Source organism: Anabrus simplex, chromosome 8 (assembly GCF_040414725.1).
Source record: "Anabrus simplex isolate iqAnaSimp1 chromosome 8, ASM4041472v1, whole genome shotgun sequence".
NCBI classification, from domain to species: domain Eukaryota; kingdom Metazoa; phylum Arthropoda; class Insecta; order Orthoptera; family Tettigoniidae; genus Anabrus; species Anabrus simplex.
The window spans coordinates 216,124,265-216,145,315 of record NC_090272.1 but is presented as its reverse complement, the minus strand read 5'-3'; the positions used below and the strand labels follow the sequence as shown (position 1 = coordinate 216,145,315).

Sequence of the window (21,051 nt, the reverse complement as noted above, 5' to 3'; positions counted from 1 at the left end):
ACTAACTGGTTCTTTTTACATAATCTGCCCCATCACATTCACTGAGCTTTGAGACTCTTCAAGGTTGGCACCATTTCACTCCTTTTTAATAAATTCCGACCTTAAGTAGTCAGGAGATATCCGTAATCGAGCAACATGATCGTTGATGGCTGACCTCTACATTTCGTGGGAGCTGAATTGCTCAAGTGAATACACATGGGATCGGTGTGAGCAATCAACACAGTTTACAACACACAGTTGTGTAAGGATGCCATCCCACAGCCAAGCTGGTCTGTGCACAGCAAATGTAAATCAAGAAAATTGGAATTTGCTCCAACTTGACGTTGGCATGCGTGCTGGGTAAAAATTCCCAAACACTGGCTTCAACACACAAACAAACGTGTAGTCAGCTCAAATAATGCTATTTGGCCAAGAATTAATTTTGCCATGGGTAAATAGTACCCATAAACTTCCTAACAGGTTAACAAAGATATAAATTTACCAGTTTTATATCAGGTTAGCCAAAAGCTAGGAAAATATAGGGAACAATATCCCTTTAGTATGTATGTAGCTTGTATGTGGCTCACTGTCAGTGATGATGGTGGGGGAAAGAATATGCATGCGCGAGTCACTTTTCCTACCTCGAGGCTGCTGTAAAGCCAATCTTTGAGGCCATCTCTAAATTTGAAGGACACGTTTGGCTCTCCTCATGTAGGTCTTTCTATTTCACGACCGTGGGTGGCCTGAAAAGTCTGGATGTGGGAAGAGGATTGGAAATTGTATACCACCTCTCCTACCTACTCTGCTCACCAACATTCTGATAGTGAAACTTTCTCAACCAACCAAGCTCGAACCAGCTAACGTTGGAACCTATGTGCTCGACTCCTTGACAGTTGTGGCAATCTGGCGGACTTGTCTTTCGACGTTTTCTAGTTCTGTAATGAAGTAAGCTGGTGAAGATTCCACCATACACTGGAATCAAGCTTTTAATTGGGTTTTACTAGTGACTGTATGCCCCCCCCCCCCTCATATTGTATGAAGCTTTAATTGCGGTAGGATGCCCTAACAAATTTTTTACAAAATTAACAATTTTCCTTTATCTTTTACCTATATTAGATAATCTTATTCTGTTTCAAGGTTTTTCCAAGTACAGAAGGCAGCATTTTGGAGGCATTGAAACACTGGAAATTTTTGTACCCCTGTCGTATCCTAGGGAATGGACAGGCTGGGCACTGAGGTTAGAATGTCAGATTGATCTCGATAAATACAAACAAACACTCTTGACACCATTAAGAACTTGCTCTAATTAATTAATTTCAAAGCTAAGATTTATCATTTATACATTAACACCTTACAGCTCTTCAGGTTCTCAGATATTTTTGCAAATGTTCACCTCTCATACGGTCATTAATTAGCAGTTTGTTAGTCTTTGAAAACCTTAAAAGCACATATATTAATATTTCACTTTACAACACCTCAAGTTTCCTCTAGTTTTTTAGTCTCTTAAATAGTAGATACTTAGCTTGGATGTTGGGCTCTTCTCTTCTTTCTTCTCTCTTGACTCTCGCTGGTGGGATCCTCTGGATTCTTCTTTGCTGTGCTTGGGACTTGAACACAACTGATGGTGAGGTACGGATAAAAACAAGTGTAATCTAGTGATATGGTGATTTGAAGCGGCTACAATAGTCCAGTAGTTATTTCTCATGCAAGTTCTAAAAGTATTGTTGTGTAACACTGAGTTGAGTGAACACACAATAAAATAATCGCTTCAACACATGTTTTGTAAATGTATTTCTGAGTCCAAATAGTCCAAAAGCGAATCTTTCTCGAAGATTATAGTAATATTATGGCCTAGTTAGACACTAAGGTATACACTATTTCAAAGTATTGGCATATATGTGCTGCTAGAGTAAAATTTTTGGTACGGAGAGTTTTAAAATTTGTCTCTTTCACTTAAGTTCTAACAGTAATGTGGCCTTGATGAAAATAAAGTAAAGAGAAATAACATGCACTTAATGTGACGAATTGAAAACATATCTTTGAATAAGTTTCAGTAGAAGTATAATAAGCTGAAGGCAAGCACTGCGCGTAGTGGTTGAATATACACTGACTGACAGAGCAAATGCAACACCAAGAAGGAGTGGTCAGAACTTTATGCCAATTGCAGGGTAGACTGACGTCACTGAGGTATGCTCATGATGTGAAATGCGCCGCTGTGCTGCGCACGTAGCGAACGATAAATGGGACACGGCGTTGGCGAATGGCCCACTTCGTACCGTGATTTCTCAGCCGACAGTCATTGTAGAACGTGTTGTCGTGTGCCACAGGACACGTGTATAGCTAAGAATGCCAGGCCGCCGTCAACGGAGGCATTTCCAGCAGACAGACGACTTTACAAGGGGTATGGTGATCGGGCTGAGAAGGGCAGGTTGGTCGTTTCGTCAAATCGCAGCCGATACCCATAGGGATGTGTCCACGGTGCAGCGCCTGTGGCGAAGATGGTTGGCGCAGGGACATGTGGCACGTGCGAGGGGTCCAGGCGCAGCCCGAGTGACGTCAGCACGCGAGGATCGGCGCATCCGCTGCCAAGCGGTGGCAGCCCCGCACGCCACGTCAACCGCCATTCTTCAGCATGTGCAAGACACCCTGGCTGTTCCAATATCGACCAGAACAATTTCCCGTCGATTGGTTGAAGGAGGCCTGCACTCCCGGCGTTCGCTCAGAAGACTACCATCGACTCCACAGCATAGACGTGCACGCCTGGCATGGTGCTGGGCTAGAGAGACTTGGATGAGAGAATGGCGGAACGTCGTGTTCTCCGATGAGTCACGCTTCTGTTCTGTCAGTGATAGTCACCGCAGACGAGTGTGGCGTCGGCGTGGAGAAAGGTCAAATCCGGCAGTAACTGTGGAGCGCCCTACCACTAGACAACGCGGCATCATGGTTTGGGGCGCTATTGCGTATGATTCCACGCCGCCTCTAGTGCGTATTCAAGGCACGTTAAATGCCCACCGCTACGTGCAGCATGTGCTGCGGCCGGTGGCACTCCCGTACGTTCAGGGGCTGCCCAATGCTCTGTTTCAGCAGGATAATGCCCGCCCACACACTGCTCGCATCTCCCAACAGGCTCTACGAGGTGTACAGATGCTTCCGTGGCCAGCGTACTCTCCGGATCTCTCACCAATCGAACACGTGTGGGATCTCATTGGACGCCGTTTGCTAACTCTGCCCCAGCCTCGTACGGACGACCAACTGTGGCAAATGGTTGACAGAGAATGGAGAACCATCCCTCAGGACACCATCCGCACTCTTATTGACTCTGTACCTCGACGTGTTTCTGCGTGCATCGCCGCTCGCGGTGGTCCTACATCCTACTGAGTCGATGCCGTGTGCATTGTGTAACCTGCATATCGGTTTGAAATAAACATCAATTATTCATCCGTGCCGTCTCTGTTTTTCCCCCAACTTTCATCCCTTTCGAACCACTCCTCCTTGGTGTTGCATTGTCACTGTCAGTCAGTGTATTAGTGAGAAGATTGAAGTAGATTTCTCAGTTCATTGCGGAGCAATTGGACCTATTAAAGAATCCATCATTTAACTTTTAAGTTAATTTTAATCATAGTGTTTTGTTTTAAAATGTATTGTTTTAGGACACTATAACTGAATTGTATTTTAATTGAATGCTTTTTACTGATGATGACCCCGAACAGGGTCGAAACTAGTACCAAAGTTTATCTTGTAATGTAAAAATCTGCATTGCAAGCATATTATATTGAATAGGTGGATAATTTTAATTAAATAAATCATATGTAATCTCAGTTCAATACGGACCGATCGGAATGAAATTTCTAACCCTTAATAATACCAAGAACACGGCAAACAGCTTTTCTTATCTCATTATAATATTGATATTGCGTTAGCTGGTATTCGTATTTTGCTCGTTTCTTGGTTCTATTGCGTTTGTTTGCCTTTTGGGGTTTGATGATTGATTGTGTATAATTCCTCTGAAAATTTAGGTCCTTCCTATTTTTCCTCATGTCTTCATACCTGTGAATAGGGTGCTTAGGTCCAGGAAGAAAATCAGTAGCTTGGGCAAGGAATTGTGTGAATTCATGTACTCTTTATGAAAACTGATTATCATCCATCATCATGATCATCATTATTTCCCTTTACCCAGCTGTAGCCAGGTAGGGGCAAATATGGTTCCTCTCCACTTTCTTCGGTCTTTCCACCACTCCTCCAACACTGTGTCCCAGTCCAGGTTTCTTCCTATAATACTGCGTTGGATTGTGTCCTTCAATCTCAACCGTGGTCGTCCACGGCTTCTCTTTCCTTGCATTTGCATTTCCATCACCTTTTTTTTTCATCACTCATTCACTTTATGTGCACAAACATCTTAGTCAGCTGTTCTCTATTCTGTTGTTCAGTTTTTCACTCCAATGTCCGGCTCCATGGCTAAATGGTTAGCATGCTGGCCTTTGGTCACAGGGTTCCTGAGTTCAATTCCCAGCAGGGTCGGGAATTTTAACCTTAATTGGTTAATTTCACTGGCACGGGGGCTGGATGTATGTGTCGTCTTCAGCATCATTTCATCCTCGTCAAGACATGCAGGTCGTCTACGGGCGTCAAATCTAAAGATTTGAGCCGAACTTGTCCTCGGGCACTCCTGGCACTAAAAGCCATACGCCATTTCATTCCACTCCAATTTCTTCCCGGATTTTCTCATTCCTTATTTTGTCTCTTCTACTCTCCTGTATCATACTCCTCAAGAACATTTCGGCTGCCTGTATTCGACTCTCATCCTTCTTTGTCATTGTCCACGTTTCTGTTCCATAAGTTATGGGTATGTAATACATCTTGTACATAGTTTCCTTTGCTTCCATTGGCACATCTTTGTCCCATAACATGTTTCTTACACTATGATAGGAACAACTTCCAGCTTGAGTCCTCTTGCTAATCTCAACATCCAGTCGAGCATTCTCCATTAATTCACTCCCCAGGTATTAAAAGTTTCCACTACTTCCAGGGGTTTGTCTGCATGTCTAATCTGACTTTTCCCTTCTTTCTCCCCACTAGTCATAACATGAGTTTCATTCTTTTCTACACTTATTTTCAATCCACATTCTTCAATTTTCCCATTCACCACATCCAACTGTTCTTGAACCTTCCTGTTGTCTTCTCCCCAAATCACAATATCATCTGCAAATAACATGTTCATTTCTCTTCCTCCATATGCTGCTTTTGCTGTTCATCATGTCATCCATTACTATTGTAAACAGGATTGGTGATAGAACACTTCCCTTCTCAGCCCACTAGTTATTTTGAACCAACTTGTCCTGCCAACTTGTGTTTGCATGCAACTACAACATTCCATGTACATTGCCATGATCATTTTTATTAATCCCTGTCCAATTTCTTTTTGCACCAGACTGTCCCAAACTTTAGTCCTGGGGACACTGTCATATGCCTTTCCAATGTCGATGAATGTCATGTCATGTCGTTTTTCATTCTGCAGTTCCTGATTTTAATGGATTTCAGTTTGAAGTTTGAACTGGGAGGATTATCGGAAATAGTCGAGGGAGAGGTTGTTCCATTATTTATAAGCTTCATGTCCATATTGATTACACATATATGGAAAAGAAAGGACTCCACCTAATCAATACAATTTATTGTACTTATAATTTTTACAGTACTGGTTTCGGCCTATTAGGCCATCATCAGCTGGCTAAAATTGATGCTTTGCGTTTATTACATTGTCTGAAGAGAGATGCCATTTTTGATTAGCATATTCGGTTATGTCCAATGGGGCATGTAAATTATGATTTAGCGTTTAAATTGCAGTATGTAAGTGTAAAATAACCTTGAGGTTTAAATTGTGATTATAAAAACTTAATCTAAACTTAGGAGCTAATCAGATCCACTGATGAAAAAATCATATTAGACAAACTTAATACTTTGGACCCCCATATAAAATTCATCAAAGAAATTGCAAACAACCGCACACTAAACTACTTGGATCTAACAATAACCAGATATGAAAACCATCTATCGTTCAAAATCTACAGAAAACGTACACACACTTCAAACACCACAAAAACCGATTCCATCCATCCCAACGTACATAAAAGAGCAGCTTATTTTAGCATGATACATAGAGCCTTCAATATACTATTAACAAAAGAAGACTTAAATAATGAACTACAACTTATCTACGACATAGCCAAACACAATGGATATAGTAAAGAAATGGTCAATAAAATTATACACAAAATTAAATCTCAACCCAAAACCAAATTAACAAAAATAGACAAACCTAAGAAAGATTACGTATCATTCACTTTTAACAACGTACCCTGTAATTAACGTCTTTAAAAAGTACAACTTAAGAACAGCATTCAAAACCACGCACAATAGCTCCAACATTATACACAATGTTAGAACCGTCAACAACAATAACGAATATAACCAATCGGGAGTTGACCGCATCAAGTGCAATGATTGCGATACAAGTTACATTGGACATGCAGGTAGAAATTTCATAATCCGTTATAATTAGCATCTAAACGCAATAAAGGATAACCACTTTTCAGCAATAGGCCAACACATTGAAGAATTCTTCTCTTGTACAGAAGTATCTAGACAAAACTTGGTATACTTGATTTTATGTTAGTCTTTCATAATATGTTTTGAAATAAACTTATATCATTCTGTTATATTTGGCAAGTGATAACAAGCCACATTTAACGCAATATGTAGCCATTGTGGATACAGATAGGTCTTACGGCGATGATGGAAGATGATGGAATTTTAAAAAGGGGGAGGGGGGGAGGTCTAGGAGCCGGAAGGAAGTGACAAGTTGACAGAGTGAAACACAACCCACTCAACCTTAATCAAAGGCATATAAGCATTACCTTTTATTGGCAAACTTCCATATTTTAACTCGTTATTGTATATGATAACATTAACATTTATTATTAAATGCAAAAAATTGTCAGTTCCTACAATTTTACATTTTTATATACAGAAACAAAGTAGTGGAATAAGTATATTATACAAATTGAAAGGAGAATGTTACAAATTGCAGTAAGTTATGCATGTGCATTAACTTCTGTTTGAAACATGACAATTGTTAGATTTGCTAAAACTGATGGGTTTCCACTTTTACTGAGCAAGTTGGCATGTGGCCGTGTAGCTGTGAGCTTGCATTTCAGAGGTAGGTGTGTTTGAACCCCCACTGTCAGCAGCCCTGAAGATGATTTTCTGTGGTTTCCCCCTTTCACCCCAGGCAAATGCTGGAGTCAAACCTTAATCAAAGCTCTGATCTCTTCCTTTCCAGCCCTTGCCTTCTCCTGTCCCACTGTCACCCTGAGACCTGCTTATCTCTGTACAACATAAAATGGATAGCGAAGTTTTTACATTTAAGTTTGGAAAACTAGTATGAATTCTGAAGTACATTCCCTTGGTTGAGTTATGCAGCACACTGAGCAGCATTGACTTGGCAGGTTTTGGAGTCCAAGTCTTCAATTGTTAAGAGTAGGGAAAGATAAAGGAATATTGGAAAAGTTGGCCAGCACCATCAGTGACAGAGGTATGAAGATCAGTATGCACTAGTGTCAAAGTTTAGACTTGACAACAAATTTTCAAATTTCATGAAATTTTAAGAACTACCAATATTCATTGAAAGTGACCAAGGAAATATTTTTTTTAAACACTAACTAGTTTCAGTACCCATTGGACTTCATATCACATTACTTTGATTATTCACAGGGAAGTACAAAGACAATCGTAACATCGTAAGTGTGATCACACTACCTGTTCATCGATGTGTCCTTCCTTTGCTTTGACAGCTTTACAGATGTGAGGCATTCTAGCTGCGAGTTTTTTTCAATTTCTTGGTTGTTATACGTCCCCATGCCTCCAACAGACATAGCCACAACCCACCCACACTGGTTGGGACCTTTTCCTTTGTTTTCCTGTCAAGTTCCTCCCATGAAAGTTCAATAGGAAATAAATCAGGCGATTATGGGGACAAGGCCATCAATTGCAATTTGCCTGCAGCTTGCTTACTTTCATGATATTTTTTTCCCCTAGTATCCTCTCCACCCTAAAACACCAACTTGATTAGACATGTGGGCTTTGGGGCTTATGCACAGTCAAGAAAACAAGGTGAAACGCAGAGAACTTAGCTCCTCGTCTTCAGAAGAGCCTCGACTGTTCACGAGGAAGTCGTCTACAATAATGAGGGTTTGAATTTAAGAATGCCTTACCGTTGGAGCTGTAGTAGTACGCTCGTTAGTCACCAGGTGGCTCGCTGTAAGCTGGCACAGCGCTCCTGTGGGAGCTGATGACAACATTAAGCTCTATTATTAGTTTCAGTTTAAATTACTTCTATCACATTCGTCCCTGATTCGTCTGATGTCCTCTCCGGTACTTCTCACGCACACACGGTGTGATAGATCATCTTAATTGGAGCGTTGACTGTGCGAGGTACCGGCTTATAGTGATGGGCAACGCTCTCGCTCGAGACTGACGTCGCAGATCTCGAGACCGATCCTCCTGTAGTGCAAGCTGTGCGACGTACCAGTAACTACGACTGTAAACTTGATAGTGTATCATTGGCAGTTATTGCGTGAAATAACGTTCTCATATGAAAACGTGTGAGCCAATACATTTTGTCAAAAGCTGAAAAAGTACTGCATGTTGAACTATGAACCCCTTAATACCATTAACGAAAGTGAATACAGAATGGCAGTATCTTAAACTGTTCACGACTTATTTGTGGTGGACATCTTAGCTGAATAACCATGCACAATTTGTGAATAACTGTAGATAAGATGTACACCTACTTGGATACTAGAGGCGTGCTTTATTTGAACCTCAGACAGGGAAGATGTGTTTTGCTACATATGCAAACCCCCATTAGACATGAGTGGAACGTGTAATCTAAAATGCCCGACTTTGCTCCAATTCTTTCAGCAGGGGTAATGGGCAACGCTCTCGAGACTGATTCTCGTGTGCTGCGAGCTGTGCAACGTCCCAGTAACTACGTGTGTAAACTTGACAGTTATCCGCAGTTCTCTTATGGAAACGTGTGTGACGATAAACTTTGTCAAAAGCCTAGGAAAGCACTGCATGTTGAACTATGAACTCCTTAATACCATTAACGAAAGTGAATACAGAATGCCAGTATCTTAAACTGTTCACGAGTTATTTCAGGTGGACTTCTTAGCTGAATAACCGGTATAATTTAACTGTTATTAGGATATAAACCTATCTGGATGCCTCACAATCGTTGTCGGCAGGGTAGTTTCTTGTGATTCAGACCGGGTCGGAGGTGTTCTGTGACGATACCTCTTCATTGATATTATGCGTTTGTAAGTGCCGGATCATCCCAGAAGTATTTCTGCCAATGTAATTTACTTCTTTTGAATAAGCAACACAGTGGGCTGTGCTATTGACATCTCTTAAACATAACAGACTTCCACGACTTACGTTGCATTTCGGACATCGTCTTCAAGTTGTCGCGTACAACTAGACACAATTTAACATTGCACCGCCATATGTCGAAGTACCTAATTATGACGCGAACACTCTATAACATCGTTAGGAATTATTTTCTTCGTCACCAAAATATCGGTAAACACGAGCAGTAGTCATATGTTATTGAATGTGGGGTCTGATAACGATGTACACCTACCTGTCGAAAGAATTGGAGTAAACTGAAGCATTTTGGATTACACATTCCATTCATGCGTAATGGTGGTTGCATATGCAACAGGGCGCATCTTGCCTCGCCTCGAGTTCGAATAATGCACGCCTCTAGTATCCAGGTACGTGTACCTACAGTACCCGTCGTGTACCTACCGGTGCATACAATACCAGAATGCGTATCCTTTATCATTATGTTATACTGCGTCAATATAGACCTCGGTAGAAATGAATGCCCTAGTCGCTTGTTGACACGTATTTACGAAATTGAGAAGGCCCCGTGGTTGGCTATTCGCATACTCAGCACAAACAACATTCAGCTCCGACTACCTGTAGGCCTACGACACGCTGCTCGCCGCACAATGCGGAAACAAGGCTCTCGAGATCTCTCGAAATTTCTCGCGAGAAATAGTGCCTGCGCTAGTCTCGAGAAATCTCGAGACTTCGTCTCGGACTGCCCATCATTACCGGATTCATCTCGAGTCAAGCCAAGCAAGTTATGTATCATGATTGCTGCCAGGCTGTATCTTCGAACCTATCTGCGTGCGGCTGCTGTGTGAAGTGACTGAACACGAGGTGCCAAGTTAATACTCCTCTTTATTGAATCGATCTACCTTGTTATAGGACGGGCGCACAGTGCCTCTCTCTCTCTCTCTCTCTCTTTTTACATGTCCAAACAGTCTTACAACTTATACGTATCATTGTTTTGATTCCGTATGTGCACTAACTCCACTAAAAGTGAAAGAAAAATTCCTACCTTCAAATACTTAATATTTTTATAGCCAGTTCATGAAAATACATAATCAGGCTTTAAGTCTAACTACTTAATTACGAAGGTTGATCAAATATAAACAGGATTTTTATTCCTGAACATCAACAGTTGGTAGGGCTGTCCCTGCACTGCTGCTATGCTTAGGCGGGACGTTAGGAGTGGGGAGAGCGTGCTGTTAGATATTTCCCGTTGTTTCGTCAGTAATGCTCATTGCTCACGATGTTGGAGCAACAGGTGCACCCCTCCCCTGCGCAACGCATAAATATAATATTTCTTGCTCGTGAACGAGTTACAGCGGTATAAATTTGCCAGAGATTGACTGCACAGTTCGGTGATCATTGTCAAGGATGCGTAGCGTATGTGTAAACAATGATGGAGGAAATGGAAGGCAGCACCATTGAAAGCCAAGGCATTTTGCTCATTGATTTTTTTTTTTTTTTTTTGCATGAGCGACGCACAATCAATGCTGCTTGCTACTGCGAGTTGTTAAACAAGGCGACGGTTGCATATTGCCGCAAAAGACGAGACCATCCGATTCGACAATGCACGGCCCCATACTACAGTTCTCTCCAAGCTCCAGGAAATGCACTGGACTGCACTTGATCATCCTCCTTACAACCCAGACTTATCGCCTTGCGATTTCCATTTGTTCGAACCACTTAAAGAAGCTCTAGGAGGGCAACAATTTGAAGATTTGAGTGTGAAAAATTTTGTGCGCAACTGGCTGGTGACACGACTCTGTTCTTTTTTACAATTAGGGCATCGAAAAGCTGCCCATACGCTGGGACAATTGCATTTCCAAAGCAGGAAACTGTGTGGAAAAATAAATTGTAATTGCCTTGTGTTTTTCAATAAATGAATTTAAATAAAAAATGCAATCCTGTTTATATTTGATCCCCCCCTTGTAAAAGGTAGTATATGTTTCATTCCTAAAATATGGAACTTCTTCTGGTGGAAATGCAAATGCGAAAATTGACACACAATTAAAACACCGATGGTGAGAATGAGGTTGGAGATATTTTTGTTATGCTAAAACACATAAAATGTGTTAATGTTCATGTTCATAAGAAAATGTACATCCATGAGTAAGACGTGTTTGTACCAGTGGTGGCTCGTGGGGTGTAAGTTTGGTGCAGCCCAACTCTCGCGTCTGCAGTAAACGTGTACATTTTGAATAGGTGTGTTGGATAATCTAGCTAGGAGGAAATAAGGGATTGGGGTGATCTTTTGGTAAGATAATGGTATACAAATATCCGTTGTATAATTTTCATGCACTTACTTTAAAAAGCACAATGTAACTATAAAATTAACTAAAAAACAAATATTACGCACATTCGGCAATGTCTATTGCTTGCATGTTAAATCTATTCTTCGGTCCTTTGAAGCAGGGAACTTGTCAATGATGTCATCATAAAAGGGTATTGTATCCATCAAGTCACTGAGCAGTGACTTCTCCAGGGATACAGTTGCCAGCGCAGTCAACCTCTCTTGCGATGTTGAATTCCTTAAGTAGGTTTTTATCCGCTTAAGGCACGAGAGGCTTCTTTCTACCGAGGAGCTGCTAGACTGTATGATAAGTATTAAACAAAATAATTTATACGCTTCTTTGAAAACGTCCGCGAGTTCATTTTTATTGAGCGACAGAATTATTTCCTCCAAACTTGGATTTTTGTAGGTGGAATCAGATTAGATAAACTTAAGTTCATTTTTTAACCTGTGTATGTCAAATGTCATGGGATAAGAGATTTTTAAGTTCTCTAGAGCATCAAGAGGGAGGATTTTAGAAAACTCTTCAAACTTAGATCTAAGCAAAGAAATTGGAGCTTCTGCATATCTTGAAATCTTGTATCAATCTCTACAGAGACTAAATCCAGTATCTGAAAATAAAGCACTTGATACTTTAGAAAAATTTCACTTTCTGATTTTAAACCAGAATGTCTTTTTAGTTCAATTTTGGTTTTCTTGTCAGCCGTACGAAAATAGGTTTTAAATGTTTCTTTATTCCTTTTACCTAGTATCAGTTGCATTGTGGTGCTTATTTTTGAGAGGCAGAAGTAAACGTCCAGAGACTTCTTTTGGAGCACGTTAAATAATATATTAGCAAGCTCAAAAATGTCATTGAATACTATTGATAAAAATGTGAACTGGAAGCTATTGAAATTAGTAAACAACCCCTCTGATTGGCAAATGGTTTTTTCGTCTGACTGAGGATCTACAGGAGTCTTTCAAATATCTCTTTCAATCCCTCGCACTCCTCGACAACCACGCTCAAAAGTTTCCTGTGTGACGACTAACGTGTGTTCACACCAGATGGTATTCGCTTCGCAATTACTGAATCAGCGATGAAAGTTCTTTTGAAGGATGAGTTCTCCATACTTGAACTATCAATACGGACCATGAAACTAACAGATTTTAGAAAGTTTGGCTGATGAATGAAGAAATAAAAGAATACCACCAAGACTCGAGAAAAAAAAAAACACTCTATGTTGGTAATACTTTGCTTTACCACTAGATTTAATCGGTATGCCAAACAATGTACAAATAATGCTTGAGGGACATCTTCCTTCACCTTAGTCTGAAGACCATTTAGATGACCTGCCATGACACTACCTCCGTCATAACACTGGATAATCAATTTAGTTTTGTAGGAAAATTCACTCAAAACAGTCTGCAGCAAGCTGAATAAAGTAATCACCGTACGGTCCGAACTAATGTATAAAAAAAAAAAAAAAAAAGCAAGAAAGCATTCAACTAGCGCACCTTTGTGGGTAATATACCGAAGTATCACCGAACACTGCGATTTCTTTGTGATATCCGTTGTATCGTGGACCTCAACTGAAAAGAAAGAGGTTTCTAAAATTTCTTCTTTTACAGCATCCCTAATGAAGGTATAGATGCAGTCTATTAACTCACATCGTATACTTTTCGAGTCTGCACTAAAAAAAAAACTTTCTTTATAGAAGCATAATGCTGCTGCATTTCTAATGAGCTGCTGGAAACGAAGTTTCAACAGTTCTTTGAAATTTCCTCTATGCCATTTCCTGCTTAGAAATAAATAAAACTGCATCGATTGGTAATTGCATGAAAAGTCTGTTAAGCCTCAGATTCTCATTAAATTTTGTGATGTATAGACGAGCATTTTCTCTTAAAGCGCCAGCAATTTGATTCTGATTCTTCTTAAGTTCTTTAAATCCCACGGCATTTTCTGTATGCTCTGAGGAGCCTTCGTGCTTTTGGAAAGACCTAGTAGCACAGGACATATTTTCAAATCCTGTGTGATTCCAGACTCCCTGTTTCACTCCAACAATAAAGACAAGGCCAATAAGAGAGTTTCTGCAAATAATGACTACTGCGTAACCACGGATAACTACTATACCAAGCTACCTGGAAATTTCGTGTGTGCATCTTTCCGGCGGCAGTACATGTTATTTTCTGATAAGTCAAAACTGGCTGGGGATGATTGCTTGATAACATTTCTTTTTTTATCCTCCTCTTTCCATTTCGAAAACGGAGTTTCTCTTAAAATACAAACTAAATCCACGGAGGGTTCCATGTTAAAGCGCGCCTTAGAAGGAACACTTTTCTTTCACACAATAAGGAAAGATTTAAATACTATAGGCTAATATAAGCAAGACCTCGCACGCTACATATTTATATCCCTAATAAATTTCAAACGTACTTCCTTTGCAACGCTTCACGCAGTAACTATAAAAACGCCAACAGCTCACCGTGTGAGCTGTGCTACTAAATGCTTTTCATATGCGCTTATGTACAGTTCACTCACAATTAATCTGCCACACGGCCACGATTCACATAACAACGGACATTCATTTTCACTATAAAAGAATACTCCGTGCACCACACGTTCAAATTTATAAGAAGCTTCTTGTTATAGCTGTTGTAACAGTAGCCACAACTCTCGCGACAAAATATACTAGTAAATGAGGTGTCCCATGCCAAAACTCGCCTTATCCACTTTTTTCCGAAAATGAGATAGCTACAGTATAGTACTGGATTCCTTGGGTTAATCCCTATTTGATGGCGATACACATATTGTGCTAGAACTGGTCATTTCCTGTTAAAATGAGCACAGAAAATCGAGTGGCATAGCAAAACTTGCCTTTTCCAATGCACCTGTCATTCCTAAACTGGTCTAATCCAACTGGCCAATCACAGCTCAGCTGGGAGGTCACGTGAGTACCCGGCCGACAGCCAGTTAGTTGTTGTTCTTTACTGTTTATGTTGTGTTTGAGTAAAGGTATACTGTTGCTTTATTTGATAAAAGGTTTTAGAATGAATACTAGTATAACTCCGGCAGAAAAGGGGAAAGGTAGGAAGAGGACCATTGCAAAATGCCAAAAGTAACACACTGTTGTTTACTTCAGTACTAGGCCTAAGTTCCTAACTAAACATTACAGTTAAAAGCTGCAAAGCATCCTGGTTCTAAATCAGTGGCAATGATTGGTTTACGTGTCATAAATTACGTGCAAAGGCGTTCTTCTCTAAGCTTCAGGACAGTGCAGAAGGAATGCAAATATTTAGTTTTGACTGTCAGAAGAACTTAGTAGCTCCCGAAGTACCAGGCCAATGTGCCTACTATTGTAGGCAACTCTACACCTATAAGTTTTACCATAGTCAAAGGTTCATCCAAAGAAAAGTTGACTAAAGACAGAGTACACATTTACACTTGGAATGAAAATGAGTATAGCAAGTCATCCAATTAAATAGCTTCTGCAGTCCATAATTGCTTAGTGAAAACTGACCTGTCTGATACCCCTGTAATCGGGCTCTGTGCTGATGGTTGCGGTGGCCGGAATCGCAATTCTATAATGCTACGTATGTGTGCTCATTATTTACTAAAGAGTGCTCCACAGAATGTGAAGAAAATAGAAAATAGAAAATTGAAAAGTCACTCAGAAAAATGCCATTTCTCTATGAACCTGATACATATACTGAGGTCTTCAACAAACATGGAACAGTAACAAAACTAGGTGAAGATTGCCAAGTGTCACACTGGAAAAACTGTGCCACAGCAGTTATGAAAAAAACCAGGACAGTGGCATTTCCGGTTTTCCTTGTGCAAACGGTTCATACTTTCACGAACAACATCAATGAATGATGTTCTGATCAGAGGTGAAGTATCGTACAATTCTGACATGAACGTACCAAGGTCAGTTATGAAGAAAGGTAAAACATTAAAAGACGTAGTTGTTAATGAGGTTCCACGAGGTGTTATGGTTAAGCCAACCAAGATCAATGACGTCAAAAACTACTTACCAGTCACTTTGGTGATCAGTGGTTTGATAATCCATCAACGAACTATCTGAAGAATGTTCTCAGTACGTCTGATGAAGTTGTTGGTGGTGCCAATGAGGACGAGAATGAAGAACCAAGACGTAATTGTTTAAAATAAAATCATTCAAGGACTAATGAAACACTACTTCATGTATTTTAAAAAAAATTCATTGACCTTTTATGTATTAATAAATAAATGTTTAAACGTAATTTTCAAAGGTGTTAATTAATTGGGTCCACCTTGTTCGATGTAAAAAGATATTCAAATTAATTTTAGGTTGCAGCAAAACTGATCTTATCCCATCTGTATTGGAGCAAAACTTGCCTTATCCCATCAGTCATGCTGAAACTCGCCTTCTCCATTTTTTAAACGTAAATAACTCAGTCTCTTTTTTTTTTTTTTTTTGCTAGGGGCTTTACGTCGCACCGACACAGATAGGTCTTATGGCGACGATGGGATAGGAAAGGCCTAGGAGTTTGAAGGAAGCGGCCGTGGCCTTAATTAAGGTACAGCCCCAGCATTTGCCTGGTGTGAAAATGGGAAACCACGGAAAACCATCTTCAGGGCTGCCGATAGTGGGGTTCAAACCTACTATCTCCCGGATGCAAGCTCTCTACGCGCACGGCCAACTCGCCCGGTTAACTCAGTCTCTACAACACATGATTTATTTACACAATATTTAATGACCTTGGATGATTTCTTTCTTAATTTTAGAATTGTTTTCGTGAAAAAACACTAGGCATTACGTTAGCAATTCGTTTTTTGCGTTTCCTGAAAAATTTGTTAGTTTGGAGAAGACGAGTTTTGGCATGGGCCGCCTCAAATGTGTCTTTGTTTGTGTTTTAGCGTGAGATTGAGATACTAATATTGGAAGCAATGCTGTAGAAGCCCGCATGTGTTCAACCTAAGCAGAGAGGGTGGGTTAGATGTTCGGGTGTGTTAGGACAATATCGTCCCAGCTCGAGCCAAGCAGCCGAATATCCCACAGAGACTCGCTGGGCTGCACCACGCAAAATACAACCGTATGCGTACTCGTGAGTCATGACAGTCTTGAGCGTTGTCATGGCAACCGTTGTGTTTCACGTCACAAGTCAGCCCGCACTGCTGTGAGCATTGAGAGGGCTGCACTCAGTCCGCAACACTCGAAAAGGAAGCGAACAGCGGTACTTAACTATGAGCGCTACGCCTGTTGAGTAATCACAACATAAATACAGTGCACTCTTCAGTTTTCTAAACGAATATGTTTTAAACAGAAAATATAGGGATGAAGAAAATGATAGACGTTTGTTTTGAGAAACGTAGTGCAGCCGGGCTGTACCTGATGCACTTGAAAAGCCGCTACTGGTTTGTACATTTGTACAAACGCTTTACCAGCAAGTTTACACAAGACCTAACTTCGACTTTGATTTCTCAGTGAGTTTCCACAGTCCTCGTAAATTTAAAAAAGATAAAATTTAAGTCCGCTAATGTCAGTTTAAAGTTACCGTATGTAAAGCTGATGCAAAGTAACAGTAGTAATACTGACTGTTGTTCCAGCTTACCATTTGAAAAAAGACCTCTTCATCAACATACAGGGTAAATTTTGGAGGCTTTATACAGTATATACTGTAAAATGTGCAGGACATAAAAAGAACAACTGGCTTTTCAAAACTCAACAATGAACTGATCCAAAATGTCCAAAAATTTAAAGGATTATGGATAACCTTGGCTGTGATCTGGACATTTACATGCATATTGAAATAGCCAGAACCACTTTCAAGAAAATGAAATCTCTGCTCGGCACAGATGCTGTCAATTTAAAACTTATTCTATACAAGACTATAAGCTTGAAGAGCACAGGTAACAGGAGCAATACTTTGCAAAGTTAGCAAGTAAAAGGTGGAATACTTTACAGATTAATGACTCTAGTGAGAAGTAACGAAAATTTAACTTCTACCGGGCGAGTTGCCGTGCGGTTAGGGGTGCGCAGCTGTGAGCTTGCATTCGGAAGATAGTGGGTTTGAACCCACTGTCGGCAGACCTGAAGATAGTTTTCCACGGCCGCTTCCTTCCCATTCCTAGGCTTTTCCTATCCCATCGTCACCATAAGACCTATCTGTGTCAGCGCGACGTAAAACAAATAGCAAAAAAAAAAAAAATGTTTTCAGCATTGCTGGAAATGAACTGAAGAAATTATCCCAAATAAGTGTGATAGGCAGACTTTAAGAGCAACATACAGGGCGTATTTTAGAGGCTTTATACAGTTTATGCTGCGAGATATGCAAGGACCTGAGAAAGAAAAACACGTTATATGCAAGATAGTGTTACTGGTGTTCCACTGCATATTGAAATACAAATTACTAACTATTGAATGGTAGAATTTACTGTTTAACTTTATTAAGACTGGGCGAGTTGGCCATGCGGTGAGGGGCGCACAGCTCTGAGCTTGCATCCGGGAGATAGCGAGTTCAAATCCCATTGTCGGCACCCCTGAAGATGGTTTTCCATGGTTTCCCATTTTCACACGAGGCAAATGCTGGGGCTGTACCCTAAGGTCATGGCTGCTTCCTTCCCACTCCTAGCCCTTTCCTATCCCATCGTTGCCGTAAGACCTGTCTGTGTTGGGGCGACGTAAAGCCACTAGCAAAATAAAACTTTATTAAGATAGATTGATTGATTCATTCATTGGTGGGTTACAATACGGATTTCTTTTTCTTCTATAATGATAAAACTGTGTGATGGATTAATTTATGCTGTTGCATGCACAACATGACAAGCTGTAACTTTGCTTGATATTTGACCATCAACACTGGTTAGTTAGCAGGTTTGATTTTCTGATTCACTCATCAGAATCAAATGCTTTAAATAAATGATATTTTTGCAATGTGTTGTGTAGGTCCTCTGGCTGTAGGGGTACCAGGCGAACTGAAGGGTTACTGGGAGGCTCACCAGCGGTATGGGAAGTTACCATGGGCAGATGTTGTGGCACCAGCTCTGAAGGTATGCGAGGAGGGGTACAATATGACCAAACACCAAGCTGATGCCCTGTTTTTCAACCCTGATGCCATTCGAAAAGACTCTACCCTACGGTATGTATGCAGTGTTTATTAATCTTATTTTATAGGAGCCTTATCCTATAATCAAATGTTTAATTTAATAGGGTAGATGGAATCGGTTGGCCCAAAGCCATGACAAGATAGCCTGTTGTGGAAATAATCCAGCATACAAGTGACTGTGTCTGGCCAGGGTTATCTGCTATGGGACAAATTAGAACGTACAGCCAGTGACTGAACGCCAAGCGCCAAGGGTTAGGCAGTGGTAAATAACCAGACACACTAAAGGTTCCAACAGTTTCAGGCAGAAGAGTTCCTTTAGGTGAGTGCTGGTCCCTCACTGGAGGAGCAGGCTGCATCTGTTCTCCAAGTTAGGAGCAGCCTTCTTGAAACCTGGCAGTTGGGTATAAAATGCCTTTGGGTGTGGCGATTCCATCTTAACAATTGCCTATGTGTATGTCCAACCCTTGTCCCCTATCTCTATTGGAGTCGGGTATGAAGTGAGATGAATCTTGGATATCCTTGCTGACTTCAACCTCCTCAGATGAGTTAATGAGATGAAATGAATTACATGATACGTGGTTGCTGCTGTGCCAAAATGGCGAATGTGAGAATGCACTTCCAATCCATTATTTCCCTTAAGATTGGTCACGACCTTCCAGCCACATATTGATATACAGTCCATCAGAACAATTTTTGTTGACATGAGAAATGCCATGGTTCTACTTTCCTAGTGATAAGTACCATTATGAGGGGCCGTTGACCTGGAGTTTGGACCTCTTTAGGCAAGCATTATAGATTCATTCCATTCCTGACCCGGTCGAATGACTGAAAACAGGCTGTGAATTTTCATTTTCATTAGAATATGTTTTCCTTTAAGCTAGTTAGTAGATATATTCTTATATATTAATTTGATATCTTTCTGTTATTATCCACATTTTTTTCATCAGTACATACATACATATCCCACGTCGTTCCATCTTAAGCGATGGGTCGGCAAACGAGACTTCTCCACCAGTTGCGGTCCCTGACTTCTCTCCTTCTTCAATGCTTTCCAAAGTATGTCCTCTCTGTTGAATGTCAATCTTCACCATGTCCTTGTACCTGAGTCTTGGTCGCCCTCTTGGTCTTTTCTCTTCAAGTTTTAGATCGTACATTTTTTTTGGTAATCTGTTATCACCCATGCGTCGCATATGTCCATACCATCTCAGTCGCTGCACTGTTATTTTGTCCTGCAGTCTTACAACTTGAGCCTGCTTGCGGATTTCCTCATTACGGACTCTGTCCCTCCATGTTTTGCCGATCGTGCTACGGACAAATTTCATTTCTGCTGCCTGGATTCTACTAACATCTTTGTTTCTCATGGTCCATGTTTTGTAAAAGTTGCTACCTGCCTGAATTCTGTGGGAAATTTCCTTATCTATAGAACCAGTATCAGAGATAACACTTCCAAGATATTTGAATTGATGGTTCATTTGTAGCTGTTTCCCCTCCATTTCAATGGGTCCCATTGGTTGCCCGTATCTCTTCATGACCATAACCTCACTTTTCTCTTGGCTGAAGACGAGTCCATATTCTTTAGCAGATTCTGCCCAGGAGTTATTTATCCTTGAAGATCTTCTTTAGAGTCTCTCCACAAGCATATATCATCCGCGAACAATATAACTTTCATTTTCTTACCTCCAATGGGTTGGTGAACTTTTCTCTGGATCTCGTTCATCACAGTGATGGAAAGAAGAGGAGACAGAACACCACCCTGTCTTAACCCAGATTTTATATCAAAGGTTTCAGTCATTCCTACAGGTGTTTTGACTTTACTTCGTGTATCTTCATACAAATTCTTGATCCGGTGTATCATGTCATCCTGTATTCCAATTTTCTTCAGTGCTTCCCACACCTTCTCTCTATTCACTGCATCAAATGCTTTCTTGATATCCAGAAAGGCTAACCACAAATCTCGGTTGTGTTCATAGTATTTTTCCATTAATTGACGGAGTGTAAAGATTAAATCAGTTGTTGATCTCCCCTTCCTGAATCCATACTGTTCTTCGAAGGTGTTCTCTTCAATAAGGGGTCTGATTTTACGCTCTATAATTCTTTCATAAAGTTTACCAACTTGAGATGTTAAAGTGATGCCTCTATAGCTGGAACATTTCTTTCTGTCTTCTTTCTTGAAGATTGCAATTATGATGCCTGTTTTCCAATCGACTGGTATGTCCCCTTCTTTCCAGATCTTACGAAAGAGTCTGTAGATACAATGTTTT

General features: G+C 40.6%; 1 protein-coding gene across 3 annotated transcripts in view; it reads left to right on the top strand.

Annotated features, from left to right (window-relative positions):
- LOC136878998 (scoloptoxin SSD14) overlaps positions 1 to 21,051 on the top strand; it is a 437,789-nt gene that overhangs the window by 375,719 nt on the left and 41,019 nt on the right. For all 3 annotated transcript variants that reach the window (XM_068228921.1, XM_067152675.2, XM_067152674.2), the window contains one exon: positions 18,631 to 18,823. In XM_068228921.1, coding sequence (XP_068085022.1) covers positions 18,631 to 18,823 — 193 coding nt within the window. The remainder of the gene's footprint in view (positions 1 to 18,630; positions 18,824 to 21,051) is intronic.